The sequence below is a fragment of the Pteronotus mesoamericanus genome, unplaced genomic scaffold (assembly GCF_021234165.1).
Source record: "Pteronotus mesoamericanus isolate MK-2021 breed Mesoamerican mustached bat unplaced genomic scaffold, CSHL_Meso_final scaffold_174, whole genome shotgun sequence".
Lineage (NCBI taxonomy): Eukaryota > Metazoa > Chordata > Mammalia > Chiroptera > Mormoopidae > Pteronotus > Pteronotus mesoamericanus.
The window spans coordinates 33736881-33764753 of NW_026555309.1; the positions used below are offsets into that span (position 1 = coordinate 33736881).

Consider the following 27873-nt stretch of genomic DNA (forward strand, 5'->3'; position numbering starts at 1 on the left):
AGAAGCAGGATAAGGCAGAGGAAAGAAATCAAGAGTGAAGCAGCCTCGATAAAAGCTTCAGCTGATTCACCCACCCGAGTTCCAAAAATGGAACTATCTCCATTGACATCCTCGTACCTCCTCAAAGACCCATCACTGAGAAGAGATGCCATTAAAAAGTGGGCCTGACCTTGAGAGGCCTCTTCCTTCATCTGAGGCAGTTCTTGCAGGGAGCTGGTGTCTGAGCGCTGCCTGCAGACATCACTGTGGCCCACGGCAGGAGTGACAGTGTCTTCCTTCTTCAAGGCAGATCTGTATGGCGCCCTCACAGCACACAGCACAGACAGGAATGTAACTAACTCCCACATGTGCTAGAAAGTGACAACATCGTAAGTGGAGTTTTACAAAAGGACTATAGACATACATGACTAATAATACTAAAACTTTTGAAACTACTTAAATGTTCCATAAGAAGTGACCTGTGAGATAAATTATGCAATAGCTACAGAAGAGAAGGTGGTGCAGGCATTAAATGTCATGCTTTTAGAAATATTTAGGAAATATGAAATATGTAATAAATGGTGCTAAAAAAAGCTACAAAGTTATATAAATTGGACAGATACAGACATTCTTTAAAAACTGGAGGGAAAAAATGCACTTTATCAAAAATAGTGATCACCTTTGGATGGAATTAATGGTGATCTGTTCTTTTCTATTTTTCCAAATCTTGTGTAATGAAAGTGTATTTGCTTTTGTAATCAGATAAGTAACCTTTTGACTCACTTTAATCAGGTAAGTAACCTTTTGAGCAGGGAAACGATAAAATACTATTTTCTTTCCATTTTTAGGCACTTGCATCCAGAAGGATTGCCCTCTGATTACACAATCAGTTTTCTATTCCGGATTCTCCCTGACACTCCAGAGGAGCCATTTGCTCTTTGGGAGATTTTAAATAAAAATTCAGACCCATTGGTTGGAGTTATTTTAGATAGTAAGTATATTTCTGTATATAACATCAATACACACGTATGAATGATATAGGTAGTATGTCACCTTGCCTGTGTGATATATAAGCCGGGAGCCTGGGTGGTATCATCTGGAGAATGAGTCCAGAAAGAGAAGAAGAGGTCTGAAGACCAGGAAACTCCATTGACTGGGTGTTGAAAAGTTGAGAGGGAACCAATGAAAGAAGCTTCTTAACCTCCCACTCTTGGATGTCACATATAATGATCACTTAAGAAGGCTGTCAAGTTTTTGGTTAATGTCAATGACTTTTCTAAAGAGGTGCTTAGTTTAGAATGCCAATGAAGCTAGGAACCAAAATTTAGTGGTTACTGTTAGGGGCTAACTCAAACATTTGGATAAGGAAAATATTTTAAGTTTGTTTTCAACTAGTATTTGTAAAAGGACTTTTCAGTACATGGAAATGAATCAACAGCTAAATATGATATTGTGAAAGCATGTTGCGTTGATACTAAAACTAAGGGAAAGCTGCAGATTAAAATGGTGTAAGACACTAACTCCATACACACTGAGGGCTTGAAAACAATGAAGTCTCTCAAAATGATTAAGACTAGCTTTTCCTTTTGGAAGGAGAGTTAAGAATTAAACTGTAACCTGGGAATGAACTAGTGAGAAAAATATTCCTATTTCTATGTAATAAAATATTTCTTGTAACATTAAATACTGAAGATTAAGAAGGTTTTTTTTTTTTTTTTGGTTCATAGTGAAAGACATTAGAATATCACTCTTTTCGGGTGGTATAAATTGCATGTCCTGGGAAAGTTGGTTACTATAGTGGGTTAATTAGGCAAAGAGCCTGTTTTCTGTTTCTTAAGATTTGATTAACTTTATTCTCCCTTTTTTTGGCCTCTAATCCTAGCTACAGACAAATCTCTTTCAAGAGGGTGATAGAGTTGGGAGTGTAGGCAAGGAAGGATAGAGAAGAGTATGTGTGGGAGTCCTTGCCTCACCGTCATTACCACATTGTTAAGTCAGTTAATCTGGCCAATAAAAGACTGGGCAACCCACGGGCTATAGATCCTTCCTTCCTTCCTCATCACTTTGTTCTAAACGAGCTTCACAACAATGGATGCATTATTTTCAGTCTTGTGTTGAATTATAGAAAATTATTTACTCATTTTTAATTTTTTCTAAAATGTTTTTATGTGTTTGATTAGATGGTGGGAAAACCCTAACATATTTCAACTATGACTACAGTGGAGATTTTCAAACTGTTACTTTTGAAGGACCTGAAATTAGGAAAATTTTCTATGGAAGCTTTCATAAGGTAATGCCTTGTACATGCATATTCTTTATTCTATTCACTGTGGGCAAATATGTGAAAATATGTTGTAGTGCTTTTTGGATCTCAGATTTCAACTGGAGAAAGAATTACCTGCAGTGCTTGTTAACAATGCCTAGAGATTCTGATCTGGTACCTTGAAACATGCATTTTTTTTTAGCTGGAACCCCAGGAGATATGATAGAAGTGGTCCAGGTTCCCATGGTAAGGAACAACTTAGTAGAGGGTACTGTACTATTAAACAGGCATTAGGTGTCACAGAGAAGGGACTGCTGGTCTACCTGGCTACCAGTGCAGATGAAAGCCACAGTTAGCCGAACCATGTTAAAATGTCAAGATAGATATAACTGACTGCACTGATTTTTCTTTGACATATATACAGACAACCCATCACTACCCTCATAAAAGTGACCCCGGGACAAATTTTGTACAACCTGACTTGACTTGCCCTTCTTTTAATTTAGCATTTATGATAAGAGCTCTTTTCCTTAACATTTTACATCTCTGAAACACTTAGTTTTGGTGATCACTGGAGTACACAGGCTTCCTTCCAATATACACTGTTTCCTTTGGGTTTGGCAAATAACCATGCTGACCTCTGAGGTGTTAGACATGAGACACCAAGACTGCAGGGAGAGCAGAACATTTATTGGGTGGTCCTGGCAAAAGTCTCCTAGCCCAGCCCTTCTTGGCCTGACGGAGTGAAAAAAGGAATATAGAACAGCAGTCTTCATCTTGGCTCTGTCTCTGACATAGAACATGGTCAAACACACAAGTTTGGTCCTTCTGGGGTTTTGAATAACATAACTGCATATGAACAATTGCATAAGAAAATTCTGACTCTGTTTTGTGTAAGAAGAGTTGCATAAAAGTGCAATTTTTTTCCTAGCCGAATAGGACTGTACAAGGTATCATAAAAATACATGAGATGCAGGTGGAGATCAACTAGTTTATGGTTCAAAATGGCCCAATTAGCATTTCTTTGGAGTTATTGTCATTTCTCACCAAATTCCTCTTGACATGGTTCTCTTCTTGGTTAGACAGTTTCTGCTGCAAAGTAGTCAAGAAAAAATTGTAGGGGAGATAAAAAGCATGTGAGATTTCATGAGTGTTAAGAAAATATTGCCATCTTTACCTGTAGAATAGGCATGGACTTGTAATACTCATTCCAAAGAATCGTTTATGAATTTTAGGTAAGTGTTAAGCTTTGTTTACCTTACCAGAAGAAATCAAAGACCTATAGATAAGGCTCATTAAAAATCGGTTTCAAATTAGTAAACCTTCAAGTTTTTGAAAGTTACATGAGGAAAAATCTCCCTCTACTTTGCCAAGTCTTATTTTATTTTAATTTATTGATTTTAGAGGGAGGGAGGGACAGAGGGAGAGAAGAGGAGTGGGGGGTGGGGGGGGGAGAGAGAGAGAGAGAGAGAGATGGATTTGTTGTCCCTGTTATTTATGCATTCATTGGTCACTGCTTATATGTGTCCTGACCAGAGCTCTAACCTACAATCCTGGCTTATCAGAACCACACTGTAAGCAACTGAACTACCTGGTCAAGGACCACTTTGCTAAGTCTTCTTAAAAAAGATTTTATTTACTTATTTATGTTTAGAAAGAAGGGAAGGGAGGGAGAAAGGGAGGGAGAGAAACATCAATGTGAGAGAGAAATGTTCATCGGTTGCCTCTCGTACAAAGCCTCAACCAGGAACCAAACCTGCAATCCGGGCAGGTGCTCTTGCCAGGAACTGAACCAGTGACTGGTCAGGGGTGCTAAGTCTTAATAAATTTAAATAGCCAAATAAAATAGGAAAGGTGTATCATGGAACCAAGTACTTTACTAATAGGTCTATTAATAAAAAATCTTGAAGCAAATTCAGTTTGCGCAGATCATATTTAATTTGTTCATAGACTTATGTTAAAATTGAATAAACACTTTACCTTAATTCCTTATTGATTTTCAGTTGGCTTTATTTTATGCACTTTGGATATGAAATATGACCGCAACATCTCTTTCAAAAAGTTATAATTATATAAATAGATCTTTAAGTGCAATCAAAGTAGCAAAATATTTCTGAAAACTTTTCAATGTCTCTTTGTAAAGCAAAAATTTTTTTAAAAATATGAATAATCTCCTTCACAAGTTAAGAGTTCCTAAAACATGAAACTTATGTACCAGGTTGTCTAGCACTTTGCATGAAAATTTCTATAATTTATAATAATGAAAAATATTCTAAGGCTCAAAAACATACAAGAATCAAACTATACCTTTCTAAATGATTATAAAGGAGATGTTAATATGAAACAAGCAATTTACTCAAGCTATGTTTGTCTGGATAGATTATGATGAACTCCTTTTTGAAGAAAAAAAAATTCTCAACAGCCTCCACTATTGACTTAAATCACTTATATCATGATGTAACTTCAATAAAATAATAAATAGAATTGGTATAAGTTTTATACTTTCAGTTTCTAGGCAAGAAATAAACAATAATAAATAAGGATTGAATAAACCCATAAAACTAAAAGTAACATTATTTTAATTTGAAAGATTATTTTATGGACATTCAACATCTGTTTACAATACAGTACCAGCTTCTGTGACTCTCATAACCGTGATTCACATTCTCTAGCACTTTTTCTCTTTGAACTACCATGATACCTTCCCATATACAGCTATTTAAAACTTATTTTGGCTTTCATTTAATGTGATAACATTATTTTCCTATAAATCCCACTCTTTTAGCTTACTAGACAAGTAGCCCATTACCTGCAAGAAGTACTCATGGGGAAAACATCATAAATTCAAACACATTTATCTACACTGAAATTTCATGGCAGAACTTGTTTACAATGTGTCTCATTTAGTAAGTACTTAATTTACCTTTGACCATAGCCTACACGATAACACAGATTTTTACAAATCCTCACGAAAACTCTGTAGACTCCTAAATATATTACCATGGACCTCAGACTCTAGAGATTCCAGTTTCAGAAAATTGAACTACACATACTGCCAAAGCGCTTCATTTGATCCTGGAGTCGCTAGAAAGCATTCATCCTTCCCCTTTGTATTCTAGATCTTTTCTCCTCACCTTCAGTTAAATAAAATGTCGAAGTGTCATTTGCCAGCTGCCAGTAGTACCATAGATAACTTTTTCTGGTATATCAACCAGCATTTCTTACATTTTCATACTTTTATATTTATTTTAATGTGCATTCAGAAAAGACATAATTTGCACTGCTTTAGAGGAAGGCTAGATTCTTTAAAAATTGACTCTTTTCAAAGTTACTTTAAAGAAAAGTATTAATTAAATAAAAACAGCTGATACCTGATTGCGAGACCATCACGGAGGTGGTAAAAGTAGAATCTTTCTCCTCTCGCAAAATGCATAGCGACTAGAGTTTCTGCTCTTCTCTTTCATACTTTTTAGTGATGTCATGCAATTATGTAAATTTGGTTGATAATCTTCTTACTTCTTGCCTCCCAAAACATCTTGACTCTTGTGCAGCTACACATTGTTGTCAACAAAACCGTGGCCAAAGTAGTTATTGACTGCAAGCAAGTGGGTGAGAAGGCAATCAACGAATCAGCTAATATCACGGTGGATGGCGTTGAAGTCCTAGGAAGAATGGTGAGGTCAAGAGGACCAAACGGAAACTCCGCCCCGGTAAGTGAGCAAACAAGTGAGGCAGTATTGTTGTTACAGAAGAAAACCTTTTACAAATATAATTATTTATTACCCAGGGGTAACGTTTGGTAAAGAGGTGGATGGATGATGGATGAGAGACAAATAGATGAATAATGGCCTTTATAAATGAACTAAAACATGTGTAGTCAAGGCCCTTGGCAGTAAAATGCTTTATTACACTCCAGAAATTAAGCTAGTTTATTTTTCTAAAGGTATTTTACAATTCAAATAGTAAAATATTCATTATATGGTTTGTTAATGAAAATCAAGACTGTAAATGAACTTCATTTCTATAAGCAAACATAGATGCATACAAAATATGTAATTATTATACATAGGAAATTAACATAAGCCTCTCATTTGGGTTAGATTTGGGCATTTTACAACTAGATTTTTGCTATTGGTAATGTAAAGTTTACCCTTTAAATCATATAGTTATTTCAGTGATAAATCATTCTAAGATAGTATTTTTTGTTACCATACAGCATGAATTTTAAGCCTGGGAGATTTTCAGTTGGCAAAGAAATCATGTTCCCTTCACTCACTACCCACAAAAAAAGAACAGTGTACACCAGCTTTTGTTTTAACACCATGCAGTCATAACTCATTAGCAACATTCTCTAATTTGAGTCATTTTATAATTAGAACCAATTATCCTGGAGAATATTTTATTATTTTAAACAACCCCAATTATTCTAATCTATATTTCTCTTATATGTCAAAGAAAAATAAAATTAATTATGAATTCCTTTTACTGTGTTGTACAATACTTTTGCAGATCAGTAGAACTAGCCAGTTATAGGAAACCTTATGAAGATTTGGTGGTTCTCAAAAGCTGTTTAAGCTGGAGAACACTTTGTACAAATGAAATCTTCCAGTTTGTCAAATACATAAATAGGTACATACATACATACATAAGGTTAAAACAGATCCATGCTGACTAGAGGGTAGAGAGGACATAGGGTAGTAGGTGTCCCACCTCCGGTGGGTTCTAAGGGAGCACTATTCTAATTGCACTACTCTGGTATGACCCTTTTACTTAACATACCCATAAACAGTCCCAGAGTGGTAAAGGGATTTACTTTGGGACTCCTGGCTATTTTATGCCATTTTTCTTTGTGGTAACAAGAGAGATGAAATCCTTGGGTGCATTGATGCTTATATATACTTAAGTATATATAGTGGTGACGTTGCTTAATAAAAGCATAAGGTTCAAGTGTACAATTAATTCTATGATTACATCATCTGTATATTGCAATGTGTGCCCACAACCCAAAGCCAAATCTTTTGTCACCACATATTTGACTCCCTTTGCATTTTACTACTTCCGTATCCCCCTCCCTTCTGGTAACCACCATACTGTTGTCTGTGTCTAAGGGGGTTTTGTTTGATTGTTTGTCTTGTTTATTCATTTGTTGCTTTCAGTTTTATATCCCACATTTGAGTGAAATCGTATGGTTCTTGAATTTTTCTGTCTGACATATTTCATTTAGCATGAGTTCTGAGGTATCTTTAAAAGTGCTCTTTGTTCTACTTTGCTTTGGAGAACTTTGGATTCAATGTTTAGGAAGAGAGAATATAAAAGTTATGGAAGACCTTCTTGTTTTCAGTTATAGTAAGAGACTTTTAAGAATGTTTACATGATATTGAGGAGTTGTCTCCTCTTATTGTGTGGTATTTTATGCTGATGAAGAAACATACTATCTTCTGCTTCATGGGAGATACTTTATGATAGCGCACTCCAGAATTTATAAAGATCCAGAATTAGCAAACTAAGGATATCTTCTATGGATAAGTGGACGTATATAGGTGCATGCTTAGATAGATAAATAAATAAACTATAATTTAAAAAAGAGAAACAATTCTAGGTATATGAGATTCTAGGCCCAAATCACTTTCTAAACTATTATTTTTATTTTCTAAATAATGTATTTAAAATCCCTGACACTTAATAGATGGTCAGTGGAGAGCAGCTATCATTACTGAAGGATGGCAATAATACCTTCTTCACCTCACCTTTTCTAAAGTTCTGCTACTGGTTTAACACTTGGTTATTTGTAGTCATATGTAGTCATATTTTTTCTTCTTTCATATATCCATATTTCGCCCTTCTAGCCAGAGTATGAATCCCTCAAAACAGAAACCATGACATGGGCTTTATTTACAACCATACTCTTCTATCCTCCATCATAGTATCCAATAAATCTTATATGAACAAAGTAAGTTCTCAAGAAATACTTGGTAGAAATTAAATAGAATGGCATCTATTTGAATTGTATTCTGACTTTTATTAAAGTGTTTTGCACATATTCTACTCCTGCATGGTATTGACAACCATCCAGTAATTACATAATACTCTTTCCTAATTTGTGTTTTACAATTACAGTTTTATAATTACAATTATTTCAAATTACACCCTATGTAATAGTGGTACACTAAATATATGGCCAATTAAACATCAAAGAATTTATTTCTGAAAGCAAAATTTCCTGTAGGTTTCAGTCCTACTGGCAATAAATCTTTAACTTTACCCATGAAAGAAAAGCAATTACACAGAGCACCCTCTGTGGTAACTCCCAGCCAGGAGTAGACAATAGGGAATTTATAGAAGTCAATAATTAAAAGGGTTCTTTGTAAGACTAGTAGGAAAAAAGTTGTGGCTTTTGTTAGAATCAGAATTCTGCAAAGGATTACCAAATAGGTTTGTAGTCTGCCCACTTATTGAAGAATTTGATTATGTTGAAATGGATATTAGATTAGATCTCAAGAATATGATTGGAAACTCACTTGCTTTTGGGGGTTATCACTTAATCGTTTTCATGCAGGGCAAGAGAGGAGCTTCAGTCTTCAGTTTTCAATGAAAAAATCACAGATTGCTAGAAGAAAAACCTTGATGTACATTGGTACTCCACTACCTAGCAAAAGGGAATGTGTCATGTGAAAATTTTGGATTTCAAGGGGGAGTAAACATCATATCATTGAGACTAGTAGTTTATAGGTCAGCATTCCCTGGGCAAATTCAGCAATGATTTTAAAAAAAGCCAGATGATGGAAAAAATCTAAATATTCAGTGTCTGAATAAAAAATACTTTTTGAACCAAAGTTGAGTAGAGAAGAGAGTAATGGATTTAGGGACACAGTACTACTATATTGAAATTATCCACATTTATAATAAAAACAGCTTGTGTTCTGCAGTGCAATATTTTATAGGCAGCAAAAATCCCTAGAGGGACTAGACTAATAAACAGGCTTAACTTAGCTGTCAAAACATATGTGGGAGGAAACTTAACAGCTGTTCTTTTTTCCCATCTTCTTTCTTGTAAGAAGTGTCTTCTACCTTTTCTGATACCAAATGAAATTATAACGCTGTCAGTCAGAGATGATTCTAGAAGAATTTTGATCTTCTGGCATAGGATCTTCTTTCTTAGTGTCTTTTGTCCACCTTTTAAAATAAAACACTTATATAATTATCCAATTGACCTTTGCTTAGCTCTCTGCTGTTAAAGACAAATACAAATTGTTATGCAGTTTTTAATAAATTTATTTACTGAGTTAAAGCTTTTTATCAACAGTAGGAATCAATAGTAGACTAGTGAAGGATCCCATTGAAACAAGGTATTTTTAAATTACAATAAAATGACTATTTTCAAAAGAATTATATCTTTTAATCCAGGGGTGTCGAACTCACAGCCCACGGGCCGCATGTAGCCCAGGATGGCTATGAATACGGCCCAACACAAAATTGTAAATTTACTTAAAAACTTTTTTTTGCTCATCACTTTTCATTAGTGTTTGTGTATTTAATGTGTGACCCAAGACAACCCTTCTTCCAGTGTGGCCCAGAGATACCAAGAGGTTGGACACCGATCCTTAAAATAATAATAGTAGCTAATATTATTAACTGCCTATTATGGACTAGGTAGTGCATACTTTTCTGTGATTATCTTATTTAATCATTCAGTATCCCTAGGAAGAGATACTTAAATAAGGTCCACTTTATAGGTGCAGAAACTGAGACTAGAAGTTAGGGAAGGCTCCCCTTTCCAAAAGTGAGGAAAAGGGATACCTCTCCATACCTGACTTGCATAAGGTTACCTGCCTTCCATTCCAAGTTCTCTTCTACTGGGTCTGACTGATTATTACAGAGCTTATGGGAGAGGAGGAAGTCTGGCCTATACCAGTCATCGTAAGCCCTCTTTGTTGACTGACAAGTCTGAAGACTTACATTTTTTGAACTACAGCCTTGAAAGTCAACGTGATCCAAAAGCTCCTCCCAAAGAATGTCTACACCTATATATTTTAATTACTACCAGAAAATACACCAGCTGTTAATTTTCATTTAATTTAATTAGTGCTATTATGGTTTTCCTTAAATTCAATAAACTGAGAATAAGTGAAAACACCATGTTGAATAGCTGACAAATGGCATATGCTTAATAAATCCTAGTTTGCAAATGGAGTCAATAAAAGCTGAACACCAAATCAAGAGCAGAAGATGGGTTAGGTTCCTCATCATCTTTTCCCAATATTCTTGTGTAATGTCAAGCTTTCTAAATATTAGTATAAGTTCAGGTACAGCTTGACTTCCAATTATAAGCTTAGTTATGTGTTGCTAGTAAAAGACAGAGGATAAAATCTGGTACTGAAAGGAAATGGAGGCAGGAATGCATTGTAATAGCCTTTCACAGATTATAGTGACAGCTGCTAAGGAATATTTTAATCTTATTTTCATGCTACTATTTGACACCAAATGACTTGCCTTTTGTGCTACACCCAGACAAAAATGTCCAGTAATGAAAATTGAGCATTTGTGATTGGCTCAGAATTCCCTTGAAAGAGATTATAAACAGTAGAAATGGGAAGTTCTGTGTCTTTCTCTTTTTTATTTCTTGCACAGATACATATAAAAATATATTTATTTTATAATGTTCAGTTACTTAAAAAGGAAAGAAGTTACAAAAGCAAAAGGGGCTGCCTCTTAGCACCAGTTGCATGAAGTATGATTTATGTTTAACCACATTGTCTTGCATTTATAGGCTCTCGAATAAAAGATCTTTCAATGTACCATTTCCTACTTAATTGGTACAAATATGTGTACCATTGCTTTTGGAATAAAAGCCAAAGGGTTTTTTAAATCCATCTCCAGAAATGTGCCCTGGAAGAAAGTCCCTAAGTAAAGGCTGAGGAATCTAAACCATTATGAACACAAAACAATTATGAATCAATTTGTTGTGCTCATACAAAAAAAAAGAAAAAGACTGCTGACTCCATTTAACTTGAAAAGGAAGGCAGCCCACGAACATTCCTCAAATAATAGTATTGGCTTCATTCAGCACTTATTAGACATTCAACCCTGGAATAAATAATATGAGCTCATAAGACATCCAATAACTCAAAAGCCAGGAGTTTAGCCAAAGGTGTATATGTAGATATTGTACTGTTATAGGTGATTAAGATGGTGAATGTTTATTTAAAAAGCTTCAAGAAAGCTTGGGTGCCAACTTGGGGCTAGTGAAAGGCCTTTGCTTTAAATAAATCTTCCCAGTCACCAAAAGGTTTTTACACTGAGGGCTCTGTTCAGAAATGGAAAATTTCTAAATGGATGAATGACTTCCAGATTTAGCTGATTCTATCTAATGCTGTCATAATGGGTCCCATTTCATAAATGTCCCCAGATAAATGGCACTCTAATGTTAGGCTTGGGTATCTGCATTTTAGGTATTAGACCAAAATTTTATTCACTGTGAAATGAACTGTAAGAAAATGAGGTGGCCCATTCAAATTCCAACCAGAATTCAGCTTTCAGCTTTTTCAACCCAGGCATGAATCTATAGAATGGGGTTGGTATTATTATTACTATGCCTCATAGTGGTGGTCTGAGGATTACATGATATAGGCAAAGTCCTTAGGATTGTGCCTGGCACATAGTAGGTTTTCGCTAAATGTTCGCTGCTGTTGTTATTGTTATTGCTAAGTTTCTTCTTAACCAGAATATTAAATAGTTATAATTATTATGGAAACAAACTAGTATGTATGCCTGAATGATGAAAGTCAGGATTAATTCAACAAGCCTTGATAAAATACCTACTACCTGCTACATATTGTGATGGGGGACACAAAGATGAATAAGTGTTTCTCTGTCCTTGGAAGAGCTCACAGTCTAAGGAGGAGAAAATAAAAATAGTTGTATTGTATGGTGGGAGACAGGCTATAAAAGAGACACACAGAGTGTTGTGGGGTCACAGAATCTCTTGGAATAACTGTGACGGGCAGTGCTGGGAAGGCTTCGGCAGAGGCGCTAGGATTCTTTAGGTAGAGATGGGAGGAGAAGTTGTGGTCAATAAGGGAATGTAGATGGTAGACGGAGTAACTGTAAACAAAATCTTACACCACTGTGTCTTTGAGGAGCTAATTCATGTCATATTGTTGAAATGACTTTTTAGTTTATTTTCAGTAAGGTCATGTTGTAAATATATTGGTGTTCTATTATTGATATATAGTATGAAATCATTATAGTTATTAAATACAAAGTGTCTGTCTATCTTTTATTGAATGTCAGTTTTCACTTTAAATTGCAGTTCCAGTTACAGATGTTTGACATTGTTTGCTCCACATCGTGGGCCAGTAAAGACAAATGCTGTGAATTACCAGGCCTGGTAAGAAATCTTCATTCATTATTTGGTCTGTTCTTTATTGAAATTTCCTAAAATTATATTATATTTTCTCGGAAAATGAAACACAATTTTGCAAAACTCATATCAGAGATAATTCATTGTGATGATAATGAAAATTAGAAAGACTCTAAGAAGGAGGTGTGTCTGATATCAGCAGGACACAGTGACATACATGGTAGGACCGCACGGCTCCGGAGTTGCCGCGTACGTAGTCCAGATGTTCCCAGGTTCCCTGGTTCATGAAACCTTTAGTGTTGGGATGTCTTATGGCATCCCTAAGCCAAAAAAAATACCTAACAATTACATTTCTAAAGTAATGAAGCCCAAACATCTTCCTAAGTGTTTGAGTCCTAATATCTCAGTGGCCATATGAAAATTAAAGGAAAAATTTATTTATTTTATTCTTAAATAACCACAATTACTTGGTAAGGTGTGTGTGCCTATTGGGAGTGTACAATTTCTCGTATCTTGGAATCTGATTGGACGTCTCCATGTTCACTCTTTTCTTCCATATTAACTTTACACACACACACACACACACACACACACACACACACACACAGATTCATATCTTAAGATCCTTAGGGTCAGTGAGCTGAAATGGATGACCCTGTCATGGCTGAATGGTAGTCATGGGTTAATAATTGAATGTGGAGTGTGCTCATGGAGAAGCTGTTATAAAGTCTCAGAGGTTCGCCTTTTTAAGATCTTACAACATAGCACATCATCTATCACAGGCAGTAAAATCATGGTGACTGTGTTTGAGAAGGAAAGAACTTACTCGCTCCTCATCAAAATAAGTTCACAAGTAGACTCTGGGGCAGAATTAAATCGGAGACACTGATGTCATGCTTACATGCAGGCGGATTGGAAACTGGAAGGGGAAGTACTCGGAATCCTAAGGTGTTTCAAGCAAATTGTGATCCCCACTTCTCCTAGGAAGGACCCAGGCCTTCTCAGAACTTTTCTCTCATTTCATGTTAGGAAGACATGGATGGAGACAGTCAACAGCAATGGCAAAACCGTTACTGCATCTGTGGTCACAGGGAAGCTTCTGTTACCTTTATTTGGGGAATCTTTCAGGATCCTCAAGTTTGTATTACACCCTAGCTGTGCAGATGTGTTAGCAGGGGTCTTACTGGAACCAGCTGAAAGCTTTGATTATTGCCCAACATTTAGGGGAAAGTATGTGCAGGAAATACTGGTCCTTTGCTCCACATTTTTGGGATTCTATTGTGACTATTTCAGAGGCACAGCTTATTTTCAGATTGTTTATTTAATTATCATCTGTGCTCTATTCAGCTCTTTTCCCCAATGTCTTAAATAGCAAAATTCATTTTCTCTCTCCTAAGGGACTGATGAAGTTGTATGGTTTCTTATCCTATGGTAGACTTTTTTTTGGCTGCTATTCCAAATGGATATTCACAAATTATTCAATCGTTGTTCGCAGGTGCTCTGCCTTCTCTACTCTCCAGGAACTCATCAGATATATTCAGTCGGACATTCTTAATGTTCCTTGTAATGTTACATGGCAACAAAAGTCTCCAAGAGAAGAAATGTGACCTCCTATCTCAAAGCTTTAGTTTGATGCTGTGATTTTTTTTTTACAGTTACAGAATGTGAGCCGTAGTTAAAATTATTACAGGGAATTGATGATGTGTTTAAGCGTGGTTTTAATTTTGTTTTGTTTGTTTGTTTTAGTATAGATGCAGTTGTTTGGTTGACTATTTCAACAAATTTTTTTTCTTTGAAATGGAAAAAACATTGTAACACAGAGAAAGTTTACAAGACCTTTAGTTCACAGAGTACTACTGCTCCAACTGAATTAACTAGTCAGTAGGTCTTGTGGGGGTTTTTTTACACTCACTTCTGCCATTCTTCCTTCTCCTGGATTCCCAAGCCAGTTTTAACAGCATCCTTTACTAACGGTGATTATCACTGGCTCACTGACATCCATTCATTTTTCTTTAAACAAGATTTTTGTGGTCAGGAGAGAACACTCTCCGGCTTTCTAGACTAATGCTCACTTTAAAGTGTCCTAAATCAACATTTTTTCTTAGAGTTCATAAAACAGCTTGTACCGAATATCTTGTTAACAGTTATGCTATTTTTTTTTCCTCTCAGAGGGATGAGGAAACCTGCCCAGACCTTCCACACTCCTGCTCCTGTTCTGAAACCAGCAAAAGCGCTCTGGGACCCGCAGGCCCACCAGTGAGTCTCGCCCAGCTGGGCTTAAATGTTCTTCAATAATATTTTATAGCTATCACTTCTTGTGTGTCTAATGTGTGCTCTCTACTGTGCTAAACACTCACTTAATCCTATGAGCAAAGTAGAGCGCAGAGATGTTGAATAACTTGCCTAAAGGACACAGCTTTGGGGAGTGGCTCTTCAAATCCAGGTGATGGTCTTAACCACGATGCAAGGTAACCTCTCGTGTTGCTCTATAGGCAAAATCTTCCCTTTACACTCCTGTGGTTTATTCTCAGTGTGACTGTTCCAAATAATGGCCTGCTGCATGTACCTGTAATATTTGCATACCCTCTTTTGTGCATTCTGTATCAAAACTTACATGTGAAGGGAGGGTTTTGGAATTTTCAGAAAAATTATCTCATCTGAGCATGAAGTTCTCCACTACTGATTGGAACTTTATGCAGACAAAAAGAGAGGGAACTGGTAGGGAAGGAGGAGGAAAAGCAGAAAAGAAAAAAAAGGAGGGAGAAAGGGAAGAAGGTAAAAAAAACATATTTTGTAAAATATAAAATTGCACTATGTAGGTCTTTGAATTTACCATGATAAATCTTTTCTAATATGTTCAAATGTTCATTTTATGTCAAACCTGCTAACTGGGGTTAGACAATGACAAACCTATCAGGACAGAAGACAAAGGAAACAGGGAGAAGGTGCACCAGCAAATACAGAAACCCAGGCCCCGCAGGAGGAATATTCCATGCCTGACTGGTCTTTGTTCGCTGACCTCTCAGAGGCGGCTGGCCAGGCGGCAGTAGACAACCCACACCAATAGCCAGCTTGCAGCAGGAAACTCACTGCGTCTTGGCACCACCAACAACATCATTTCCTTTATCTGTAGACCGCATTTCCTGTACTGCAGAACCTGCCGAATGCATCTGAAATATATCCCAGCAGTTTTCCTTTATCTTTGGCGCATAAAACATTCTTTCAAGCTATGGATGTAGAACTCAAATACTTAAGGAAAAAAAAAGACTGTTTATCCCAAAGAAATATATGTGGGGTAATAGTAAAAGCATTAAATTTAAATCATAAGATTGAACCACTGTGAACTTCCATTTCCTTACATATAAAATAACGCCCACTTCTTTAACTGGTATTGTGACGAATATACAAGATAGTATTTTTATGTATATAAAAATTCTGAACCTTATAAAACTTTAATCAAATGTAAAACTTGAATTTAATCTGGGAATTGAAAACCAAGATTTATTTTCAGCTGTGTGCAGATCATTTTTTTTTAACCTCAAAAGCGTATCTTTGAACTTTATCAAGGCCAAAGCACATTGTTTAGTTTATTTGTTTTACCGGCTATAAGGTATTCCATTATATAAACTATGTTCATTGACCCATTACTGTGGAGTATTTCCCTTCAACAATATTATTACAGTGAGCATTCTTTGTATGTCTCTTTGCAAACAAGAATGAGTGCTCTTGCAATAACACTTAGATTTTTTGGAAAATAAGGAAGATGCACCTTCAACTTCATGAAGAAACCCCAAAATGCTCCTCAGGGTGATTGTCCCAATGTCCTCTTCCCCAAACTCTGTGTGGGAGCTATTTCCCATGCATCCCACTGAAACCCTCTGATGTTGCCAAATAGCAGTCTTCAGCCTTTGTTTATTTGATGACTGGAAAACCCCATGTCATTGTTATTTTAAATAGGACTATCCCTCCCTGCTAGTGAGACGGATAGTGAGAGGGAGAGAAAAATCAATGTGTGGTGGCCTCTCTCGCGCCCCCTACTGGGGATCTGGCCTGCAACCCAGGCATGTGCCCTGACTAGGAATCGAACCGGTAACACTTTGGTTCACAGGCTGGGGCTCAATCCACTGAGCCACACCAGCCAGGGCTGAACTTAACCCTTTATTAACAATATGGTTTGCAAATATCTTTTCCTGGTTTGTGGATTGTCTGTTGTTGTGTACAGGAATTTATATTGTCTAGAAACTGTAATTCTAATGTATTCAAATTTAATATTTCTGTGAGTTATCACCTTTTATATTTTTATTTATCCTTTCTTTTAGCCATGATTAATTTAGAAGTATCTTTTCAAATTTTCAATTATGTGTGCAATTTTTATCTTTTTCTTATTGATATTAATTTTCTTGTAGTTTATCATGGAAGATAGTTTGTATGGTACCAGTTCTTTGACATTTGTTGATTCTTTGGTATTTGCTTTGTGGCCTTTGGGCAAATTTTACAGATTTTCCATGTAGGCTTTAGAAGAATGAGTGCTCTCTAATTGTGAAGTTCAGCATTTTATTTTGTTTTATTTTTTTAATTATATTTCATTGATTATGCTATTACAGTTGTCCCAATTTTTTCCCCTTTGCCCCCCCAGAAGTTCAGCATTTTCAATCTAAAATCCTGTAAATGAAATAGTAAATTGCATTTTTAGGATCTTCATCTGTACTAATTCTTCATCTTTCAATTATGAGGTAGATATTTAAAATCTTCCACTCTAATGGTTAAATTCTGTTTGTAATTGTGCATTATATATCCTGAGATTGCATTATCATATGCAGAATAATTAGAAAAATTGTGTTCCCAGGAACTTGCTATGTCAACATTTCATTCACATTATTTTTCCAATATATATATTCTTCATACTTTTAGTTTTAACCTTTCCATGTATTTATATTTTGTATGTGTATCTTTAAAGAGCATATGCCTAGATTTTGTTTTTAATCTTGTTTTATTACTTTTTTTTAGAGTTGAGTCCAATTTATTGTTTCTGATAATTAACCTATTTGGGCTTATACTCCTGTATCCATCACTTTGATTTTTGCCTTCTATTTGTCCAGTGTGTGTGTGTGTGTGTGTGTGTGTGTGTGTGTGTGTGTGGCTTTCTTGGTTGATTGAGGTTTTATTTATTTGCAATTTTTGCCTGTTTGCTTTTCTTTTATTCCCATTCTTTTCCTCTCAACTAATTTGGAAATCATACTCTCTCTATATATTCTTATAATAGTTCACCTAGAAATTTTAATGGACATGTTTAACTTGATGAAGTAAAAAGAATCAAGATTTCTACCCTTCTTTCGACTAATATGATATTCTTAGAATCCTTTTCTCTTGAATTATTCTTTTTATAATTAACGTGCTGATGCTACCGAGTATTTCAGGAATTTTTTATCATCACAAATTAGACATTTTATTTCTTGTTATAAATTATTGGGTGTTAAGACTTGCCTGCATATTTGCTTTCTTTCTTTGTTCACAGTGTCTTCTGGTAGCATTATTATTTTTCCCAAAATATCCCCTTTGGATGTTTCTTTAATGAGAGACCATTGGTAGTAAATTTTCTGTTTTTGTTCATATAAAAATGTTTTTATTTCTCATGTCATCAAAGGATAGTTCTGGTGGCGGTTACAAAGATTGCTAACTGCCCCCTCCCCATATTCACTGCCACTGCCTCTTTTCAATAGTAGAACCCGGAGTCTTGGCCAAGCACATGGCCATCCTGCTAGGGGCTTGACTTCTTAGCATCTATGACCTTGGGACTAAGTTCTGGCCAGTGAGACAGAAGGTATATGCAGTTACCCTGGATGTTGTTCCTAAATGAGAACCAAATGCTCTTCTTAACCAACCTCACCCTTCTCAACAGGTTAGAACTTGCACGTGGTAGTGAGCTCACTTTTTGACAAGCAACATTCTAGGACATAGCAGAGCAACAGGGTGGAAGCAACCCAAGTTTCGCACTGCCTTATTGGGTAAAGCCGCTTGCTCTGTTACACTGAACCAGTCATCAACTCAGATTTGAATATAATGCAGTAATGAACTTCCTGTTTTGCTTAAAAATCTAAACATTGACCTCAATTAAAATCTTCAAGCAAGTTTTCAAACTAATGAACTTGAAGTACAATTCTAGATTAACAATTATTTTCTCTGAGCACTTCATAGATGCTTTAATACCATTTTATAGCTTCCATTGTTGCTATTGCAAAGTCAGCTGCCAGTCAAATTAATTATCATTCTGTGAGAAACCTTTTCTCTCTGGTTGCTTTCAAGACCCTTTTTTGATCTGAAGTCTCATTATAGTATATTTTGATGTGGATTTTTGATGTCGTTTTTCCATTTTGGAAAATTTGGGACTTTGTGAATTTCAATACCAATGTTCTCATTAAATTTGGAGTTTTCTTAGTCTCTACCTCTTTGAATACTGCCTCTCTCTCTTATCATCTCTTGCATTTTTCTGAAATTTCAACTAGATGTACTTTATAATTTTACTCTCATGTCTTTTAACCTCTCATTTTTTTTTCTACTCTCTGTCTCCAGCTTCATTATGCATAATTTCTTTAAATTTATATTCTGATGTATTCAGTTTTTAGCTATCTTTAATATGCCATTTAACCTATCCATTGTGTTTATGATTTTGATTATTATCTTTAGCATATCTAGAGGTTACATTTGGTTCCTTTTTAAAACTTTTGGTAATGTGTATAGTTTCTTCTTTTGTAACCCCTTCAAAGCTTTTTTTCTTTATTATATTAAATCTGGTTTATGTTACTTACTGGGTAACTTGATAATTTCAATATCTCTGCAGTGTATGTGGTTCTGATTCTTCCATTTGTTTTCCTGATGATTTTACTCATTCTATCTTGTTTCCATGTGTATTTTGTGATTGTTTTTTGTGTGTACACTTGAGTTCATATTACTTGAAACTTTATCTCGGGGACTATTTTGAGCCTGAGTTTGAATGCTATTCTTCCAGAGAATATCTGTACCTTTGCTAAGATCCCAAGGATACAACCAACTGAAAACCACCTTAGGTTTAACTTTGCAGTTTTGTTCGATTCTCACAAGCAGTGTGAATTCTAGTCTCTAGATTGTATAAGAATCAGCTACTGGGTAATAATTCTTAGGGAAGACAGTTCCTATTTCTCCCACAGCTCAAGTGAAAACAACATTTTCATCATCCACCTGCTAGTGGGCCATTTTTTTTCTAGCTGGTTCAGAGTGCAGCCTTTCAAGTTCTTCAACTTTAATGAATGTTTCATATCCTACCCTCCCCCTGCTATCATAGACGCAAGTTCGCATTTCATTGCCTTGTGTGGGCTCTAAAATACAAGTTTTGCAGTGAACCTCCACCATCTTCCCTCCTCCCCCCAGGGCAGTCTCAGGGCACAGGCTGGCTGCTCCGGGTATTGTTTCTTCGTCATTCCTGGTACTTAAGGGTTCAGTTCTTAATTACAGTCATGTTTATTTTATTTTAAACAGCATTAATAAACTTTTTAGCTGGAGGTTTTTCAAGTTTTTTCATTTGCAATACCACTGGAATATGTTATAAAATATTTACTTCCATATGACCTGAGAGTCAAACTTTTTAAGGAGAGGAAAGCAGCAGAGAAATGAAAGACAAGGGTTAAGCTCTGACTTGTTGAGGAAAAAAAAGTAAAATGGAGAAAAGCTATGGAAATTTTTAAATATTTAAGGCATAATAAACTATTTAAGAAATAGTATCCCAAATAAAATGTAATACACCCTGTCCAATGATTAACATAGTTGTGATTATCTTTTCATTCAAGAATTTACACAGAAGTACCATGTGCCAATACAAGTGTGAAGAGCTATAGACAGACATGGGAGAGAGGACCACATTCTCTTTGCCTTGACTCATCCTTTCTTATTAAAAGATGGAGTTTTACATCCGCAAATATTTGTTGAATTCTTGTCATGTCCTCAGGGATGAGGGTCAGGGATAAGATGGAAAATAAGTTAGAAATGTAAAATGGTCCCTGGCTTTTAGACATGGTGCCTCTGGCATGAATATCTATGAGTCATCTGGTCACAATCATTTAAAATGTGCAAACAAAATTAAAGAGTTGGCCAGACTACATATATTACTTGGGATGTGTTGGGCTTGCTGCAAGAAACAGAAAATTTAACGAACACAGTGGTGTAACCCATTAAGGCATTTGGACATTCCTTGTTTGCTCAGCAAAAGATTCAGAGGTCCCAACTTCATTAAGGACCCAAATTGTTCCAGCTTCCCACCTGGCTTTTCTTTGACTTGTTGCTTCTTGATCAGAGAGGCTCAAGCTAGCTAACATGCCCATCCCTAGTTACAGAGGAGACTTGGAAGACAAATTGCTGTCTTTTGCAGCCTTTATAGAAGGAGAAATAAAATGGAAAGGAGTCAGGAAAGACTCTATGGAGCCAGCGAACAATATATGGCACACAGCGGGGAAAATATTTGCATCATCTATAATGGTTGAAGATGTACTATCCAAATATATGAAGAATTTCTGCACATTAAAGAGTAAAATACATGCAACACAACAGAAAACTAAGTATATAAATAGGTAGTTGCACTGAGATAAAATACAAATAGACAAACATTATGGAAATATGCTCAATTGTGGTAGCTTTAAGGGAAATAAAAATTTAATAAGAATAAAGTATTACTTTTACTAGTCAGGTGGGTAAAAATGTAAATTTTGCAATATCAAATACTAAGAGTTAGAGAAGAAAGGACCCTCTTAAACTCTTGGCAGATTGCGTAGCTTTTGTGGAGCACAATTTGAGAATGTATGTGCATATTCATTAAATTTAATTTATAGTTCTACTTGTTGCTGCCTTAAATGTTAACATTTTACTTAAATATTAACGTTCATATTTAAGAGGTTTTAAGGATGTTGATTGCATTATTGTTTAAACAGCAAAAAATTGTAGGGGAACCTGCTGCATTTCCAATTGTGGAACAAGGGTTAAACTATTATGGATCCATGGTATGGACAACTATGTAACTCATTAAGAATAAGTTAGATCCAAATGTTACATTATGGAAAAAAGGCCCTCTAAAACATTAAGTTAAAACTCATAGAAAAATTTTGATGTCACATATGCAATCTCTCTCTCTCTCTCTCTCTCTACATATATATATATAGATATATATATATGTATCTATATATATATCTCAAATAATACCAAAAATACTATAGGTAAGGATTTTTAAAAATACATATACACCTGTGCATAAAATGAATTCTATAATTGTATTTAAAAAGTCTCAAAGATAAGGAATGAACTGATATTGGGGAGGAGAATGAATTAAAGTGGTTAAAAAACAAGCTGGAAGAAACCTTAAAGATCATGTGATCTCGTCTTTTTCTAATTGGTGCAAGTCGATGGCAGCCATGAGATTTTCAGTAGTCGTGGACAGAGCAGGAAATAAAGTGGAATCACATAGTGAGAAAGATAATGCATTTCCAATAGTCTTTTAATCCTTCTGCTCAGGTGAAGGTAATATTCTCAGTCTGGTGCCCTTATGGCCATGCTAATACTTATTATCCCTTTTTAACAAGGAGCAAAACTGTGACTCAAAAGCTACAATAGGAACAAAATTTAGCTAAACTGAATAACATTGCTTATAGTATATCTTTAAGGTTACCTTCTATTCTTAGCAAGTAATATTTTTTTCCACTATAATGCTATAATATTTGCTTTTTAAAACTGATTTAAGTGAAATAGTGAGGCAGTTAAAAATATTCAAAGGTTATATATGCACGCATGCATTTACATGCTTGTATACAAGGAATATGTTTGCAAATAATACACATCCATATATATTTATTAAGTGTGTATATGTATCTATATAAAGAAAAATGCTACTAAATAATTGTGCATGTGGTGCATAAATCTGGCAAAAACCGGCCAGGGGTGTCCAACCTGCGGCCAGTGGGCCACATGCAAGCCCAGGATGGCTGTGGATGCAGCTCAACATAAAATTGTAAATTTACTTAAAACATGATGAGATATTTTTGTGATTATGTGTCGCAATGTATTTAATGTGTGGCCCAAGACAATTCTTCTTCCAGTGCGGCCCAGAGAGGCCAAAAGGTTGGACACCCCTGCAGGGGAAATGCAAATAACTGAAGTTACAGAAAAACTAAACGAGTTAGCTTTTTACCCCATAAGGAAAGAAAATTGAGTTGCTATTATTCTCATATGTTTTTTACAATTTAATTAAATAATTTAATCTCAAAGGTGTGGTATAAGACATACCATTTTAGATTAGTAGTATATTTTATTGTTTGCATCCATTGGTAGTAGTAATCTTAATATCACTAAATTTCAAAAATCCCATAATTTTTTAAAATTTAAAAATATTTGGCATAGAATCTTTGCTCAGATTATGAAATCCTTGGCAGAGAGGCTGGGTCTGGGTGGCAAATTTCCAGCTATGGTTTATGAAGAACCTATATCGTTACACAAAGTGTTGGCTTTGACACAAAATGAGTTATATAATCTGCGTTATTAAGGACAATGGATAAAATAAATGGCTTTAAGATGTGTCTGTATGCTAATACTTAACATCTGTTTGCCAGGGTGGTCCAGGACTCAGAGGACCAAAGGGCCAACGAGGTGAACAGGGTCCAAAGGTAACGTCCTCAACCTCAGTATCACAATACCTCCCTCCCCTCTCTCTCTCTCATAACTAACCATCGTGATTTCGGAGCTCAGTACGACTGACTCCTTGCAATCCAAAAGTCCTTACATTTTTGTCAAAGTTGTGTTTAGTTCTTTCTCCTTATTCTTAGACATGTATTTTTTATTAACAAGAATATTTAATAACTTAGTGAAAAGGTTTCCGGGTCAGAAAGAGTGTCAGTGTTCTGAGTGGTATAGTCATCGCTCTTGTACACTCTTTTCTTTCTGTCTTTATTGGGGGAGCCCTGAATCACAAACAAGCAGCAGTCCCTCCCAGGTAATTTCTCAGATTGTAAATCCTTCCTCCTTTCCTCCCACTATGCATAATCAATACACAACTCTACTTTCTGTTTGTGCTGCCCAAGGCCACCGAGTGCGGTGGTTCAGGTTGGGGACTGTACAAAGGCGCCAACCAAGGGGACCAAGCCGTGCAAAGCTATGTCAAGGCGCATGTTTTTCTACTTTGCGCAAAAGCAACCCTGAGGGATGGCAGAAGCCCAGCCACTAACTGAGTTCAGGCTCCACCACCTTCTCTCTGACTTTCGGTGAATATTTTAACCAGTCTCCTGGCTCTAGTGGCTTGATTTTCTGATTGATTTTTCACATCTTCCCCCAGATTCATTCCTCAAAAGTTATACTAGGTCATATCACACTCTTAAAACCTGTCATCATATACTGTTTGCCTTGAGAATACAATTTACCCTCCTTGGCATGGGATTCAAGGCCTTTTATAATCTGACTCCCTGTCTCATTTCCACCATATTAATCCACATGATCTGATCTCCATCCATCTTGCTTGACTTACTGTCTAAATATGGTTCCTTATTAAATCTGTATAGTATTTATTCTTGGAGAAGAGAACACTGCAAGGTTTTCTACTGTAAAATTGGAAACAAATGAAGCAAGGTAGGAGAGAATATGGGGAGAGAGTAGTAAATAAAAGGAAGCTGAAGATTATTAATCCGGTACTAGCCAACTCAAAACTCAGACCAGAAAATATCTCCATTTTTGTTTCATTTTCTGAGATTGTGACACATAATTCAGGCACAGACATGATGTACCTTACTTGGCTTCATCTCTTGCATGCTGCGAGAGGGCCCAGCGTTTGACAGCTTCTTCTCAGACAGTGATATACGGGGTCGTCCTTGGTTTAAGCCCCGGGCAATGCCGATGAGTTCCTGTAGGTCCTGGATCCCTCCTCCCAGCCCCGCTAACACCAGGACTCTTTGGTTTAACATTCTCACTGGGTGATGATTCTGATCATGGAGACATATTAGGAATTCATAGGTGTTTGATGATCTCAGGATTTACCCCTTTCCTCTAATATTCCATTCCCAGAAGCCCACTACCAATGCGGTTATTTCCATATGATGATTTTGAGGAAACACAAGATGCAAGTATGCAGTTGTTTTAGAAAAAAGTCTTGTTGGAGAAAGGATGCTCATATGTCCACCAAGGTAGACAGTGTAGGGACAGATAAACTATGCTTTCAAACAGGAAAGCCCCAGTCCATGTTATTTTTTTATTTTTTGGCTTTGTATTTCAGTTGCAGTGAATAGTTAATAATAATTTAGAAGCCCAGAGCAGCCCTGTGTCTTGTTTTTCCTAGTCATTTTTATCTTTGACTTTATAGAACAAGATGGACCACCTACTTTCTGCCCTTCTACTCCATTCCCAATTCCTTAATAATATACAAACAATATATTATTACACTACTATAAATATTAAGTAATATTTGTAAATCACCTCCATGTCTCCTCTGTCACATTTTTAAAAATCTAGCTACCTCTCTCTCACCTTCTCTTACTCAATGTTTCTTATAGTAGTTTTTAGTCAGTGCTTCTCCATCCTCACCTCAAACATAATTCTTTTTTGGGTGGTACATAAATATTCACATTACTTTTATCCACAGTTGCAAAAAAACTAGAAACAATCCAAATGTCTCTCAACAGGTAATGAACAATTTTCTGTCTATCCATGTAATGAAATACTAATGAAATCTGCAATCAAAAAGAACATACTACTGAAACATACCACCCTATGAATGAACCTCAAAATACTCTGTCATGTGAAAGAAGGAAAAAACATGGGAGCACATAGTGTAAAATTTCATTTACATACAACCCAAATCGTTCTTAACCCACAGACAATTCCTGTTCCTCTAGGAGGCCTATAAAGTAGTTCTCATCAGTCACCAATTATCTCTGTACCACATCCATGGCCTGTGGTTAATTCTTACTTTGCTTGAGATCTCCGCAGCATTGGACATGACTGTTACCTCTCTGTTTGAAATTTCCTCTTCTTTTGGCCTTTCCCATACCTCTCCACCTCTCCGCTTTCATTTCTGTCCTAATGTCTAGATTTTTCATTTCAGATTCTTTCCCAGGCTTCTCTTCTCTCTTCTACCTGATTGTCATCTAATCTTTATCCATTTCCTCTTTCATTCGATCAACAATCTCCTTAATCATTTCACCCACAAACCCATCTTCAACTACTCCAAAGTCCACCTCAGCTAAGACTTCTGTTGACCCCCAACCAGACATTTCCACGTTTTCCCCGTACACCTAAAACTTAGAGTGTCTCCGGTGACACTTATTATTTACCCCCACTTTACACCATTTTGCTTTTTCTTCAGTATTGCCCGTCCCGAGTAATGGATATGTCAGTCTCACATTTAAGATGATCCCCAGGTTCTGGAAGTCTTAATTTATAAAAGATTGGCTTTTATTGGAGACACAGAATGAGAGAAGGGGGAGGCATTGAGGTTGAGGATAAGTAGATTTTCTGGGTCTAAGATTACAGCTATGTGTAGTTTTCGCCAAACCGCAGTAAGTTCCAAATGATAGAAATTAAGAGTTGCTAAAGCAAGAAGAAAGTTTGATTCTGAGAAGAAAGGGTTGAGGGTAGGGAAGGTCATTCAATGACCACTGAAGAGGCATAGGAATGGTGGCAAGATACTGATGACAAAGAAAACAGAGGGTAGATCAAAGTCTTCAATAAATGCAGAGGAATGGTCCTGCGGTAGGTAACTGACAACAGTGAAGGTGGAGAGAATGCAGTTCGGGCGGATGGTATAAATCTTTACAGGCTAGGAGGGTGGTCTTGAAGCGTTTATATCTTTTGGATTTGTTATGGAGCAAGTGTGGGAGGTCCAGGAACTCACATAATTGGCATAGAGTTCTTATTTATGGAAGCAAAAAAATATAAAGTTGCAGCAACCCTTGCATGTTTACTCTTTTGGTTTACTGATGACATTTTGCCTGGGAGGTGAATCATCTGAGGTTTGGTGTCTTGGTATCCCATGCATATTTCACATCTTAGGAAAAATTATTTAAGGAAATACATTATAAGTACACTAAGCAGAAATATCTTCTAGGTGCCAGAGGGTCTAACTTAGCTCTCGGATGACTTTCCTCTCTTGCCTTACAGGGACCAGATGGCCCTCGGGGTGAAACTGGCCCTCCAGGACCTCAGGGTCCCCCTGGACCACAAGGACCAAGTGGTCTGTCTATTCAAGGAATGCCTGTGAGTTGTGTGTAAACATTCAGATAGGTTTTTATCATTATTATTGCTCTGTGAGTTATGAAGAATGAACTTTTGTCTTCTGTGCCTTAATAATGAGCCCGAGTCCCTGTTAACGACAAGTAAGAATTGAGACAGAAAAGTAATGATTTGAGGGTTCATTCACTAGCCGTTTTTTTGTTGTTGTTGTTGTAGTTCAATAGCAGAATCTTTTACAGACACATACAAAGCTAGGGAGTAAGCCTATCCATGAGCAATTGATCTACAGGATAGTGTTTGACTAAGTCCTTACCATCAACAAATGTCATACAAATTTAAGTTATTCATGGTGTATTTGTAGTGATTGTGGACGTAGATTCATGACAGCCTTTTATTTACCATCTTTACCTCAATGAGCATATCAGAGTGCTGTACACTAAGTATGCGTTTTACGATTACCAGCAGTGTACTTTTTTTACAGCCTCATTCCTTTTTAAAAGCTGTTTGGACCACTGACAACAAATTTAATTATACTCTCTGATTTTCATTAACTTTACTCTAGAGATCTAGATTTATAGAATAAAACCAGTCTCTGTAATTAATGCAATTAATGTAAGTTGAAGCAAATGGACCCTGTTAGCAGTTGTGTTCATATGATGTCTGCCTAGCTAAGTTTTCTTTTCCAGAGTTATTTTCACACTTTAGAAAGCATTAACATGCCAATATGCACAATTACTAGTCCTAATCATAAGCATTTGTTGAGGTCTTGCTACCTGCCAGTTTCTGTGTTTGCTTTTCCATTATTATACATTTCTAGACAAAGCAAAACAAAAATCTATATGGGTAATGGTTTTTAACTCTAAACTATAAACAATATTGAAATGTTCAAGACTCCCCTCCACATATTTACTATATGGGCTTAGCCATATCAGACTGTATGTTCTGTGTTTAAACTATTATAATATATAAAGTTCAGTTTACTGGAAGTGTTTACATTAGTAGTACAACATATGTGAGAAGTGAAATATGCTGTATTTGGATGTTA

At 36.1% G+C, this 27873-nt stretch overlaps 1 protein-coding gene across 2 annotated transcripts in view; it reads left to right on the forward strand.

Moving 5' to 3' along the window:
* COL14A1 (collagen type XIV alpha 1 chain) overlaps positions 1-27873 on the forward strand; it is a 191287-nt gene that overhangs the window by 117606 nt on the left and 45808 nt on the right. For both annotated transcript variants that reach the window (XM_054590440.1, XM_054590439.1), the window contains 7 exons: positions 828-970; positions 2160-2269; positions 5794-5952; positions 12552-12629; positions 14772-14858; positions 23225-23278; positions 26757-26852. In XM_054590440.1, the coding sequence (XP_054446415.1) occupies positions 828-970; positions 2160-2269; positions 5794-5952; positions 12552-12629; positions 14772-14858; positions 23225-23278; positions 26757-26852 (727 nt within the window). The remainder of the gene's footprint in view (positions 1-827; positions 971-2159; positions 2270-5793; positions 5953-12551; positions 12630-14771; positions 14859-23224; positions 23279-26756; positions 26853-27873) is intronic.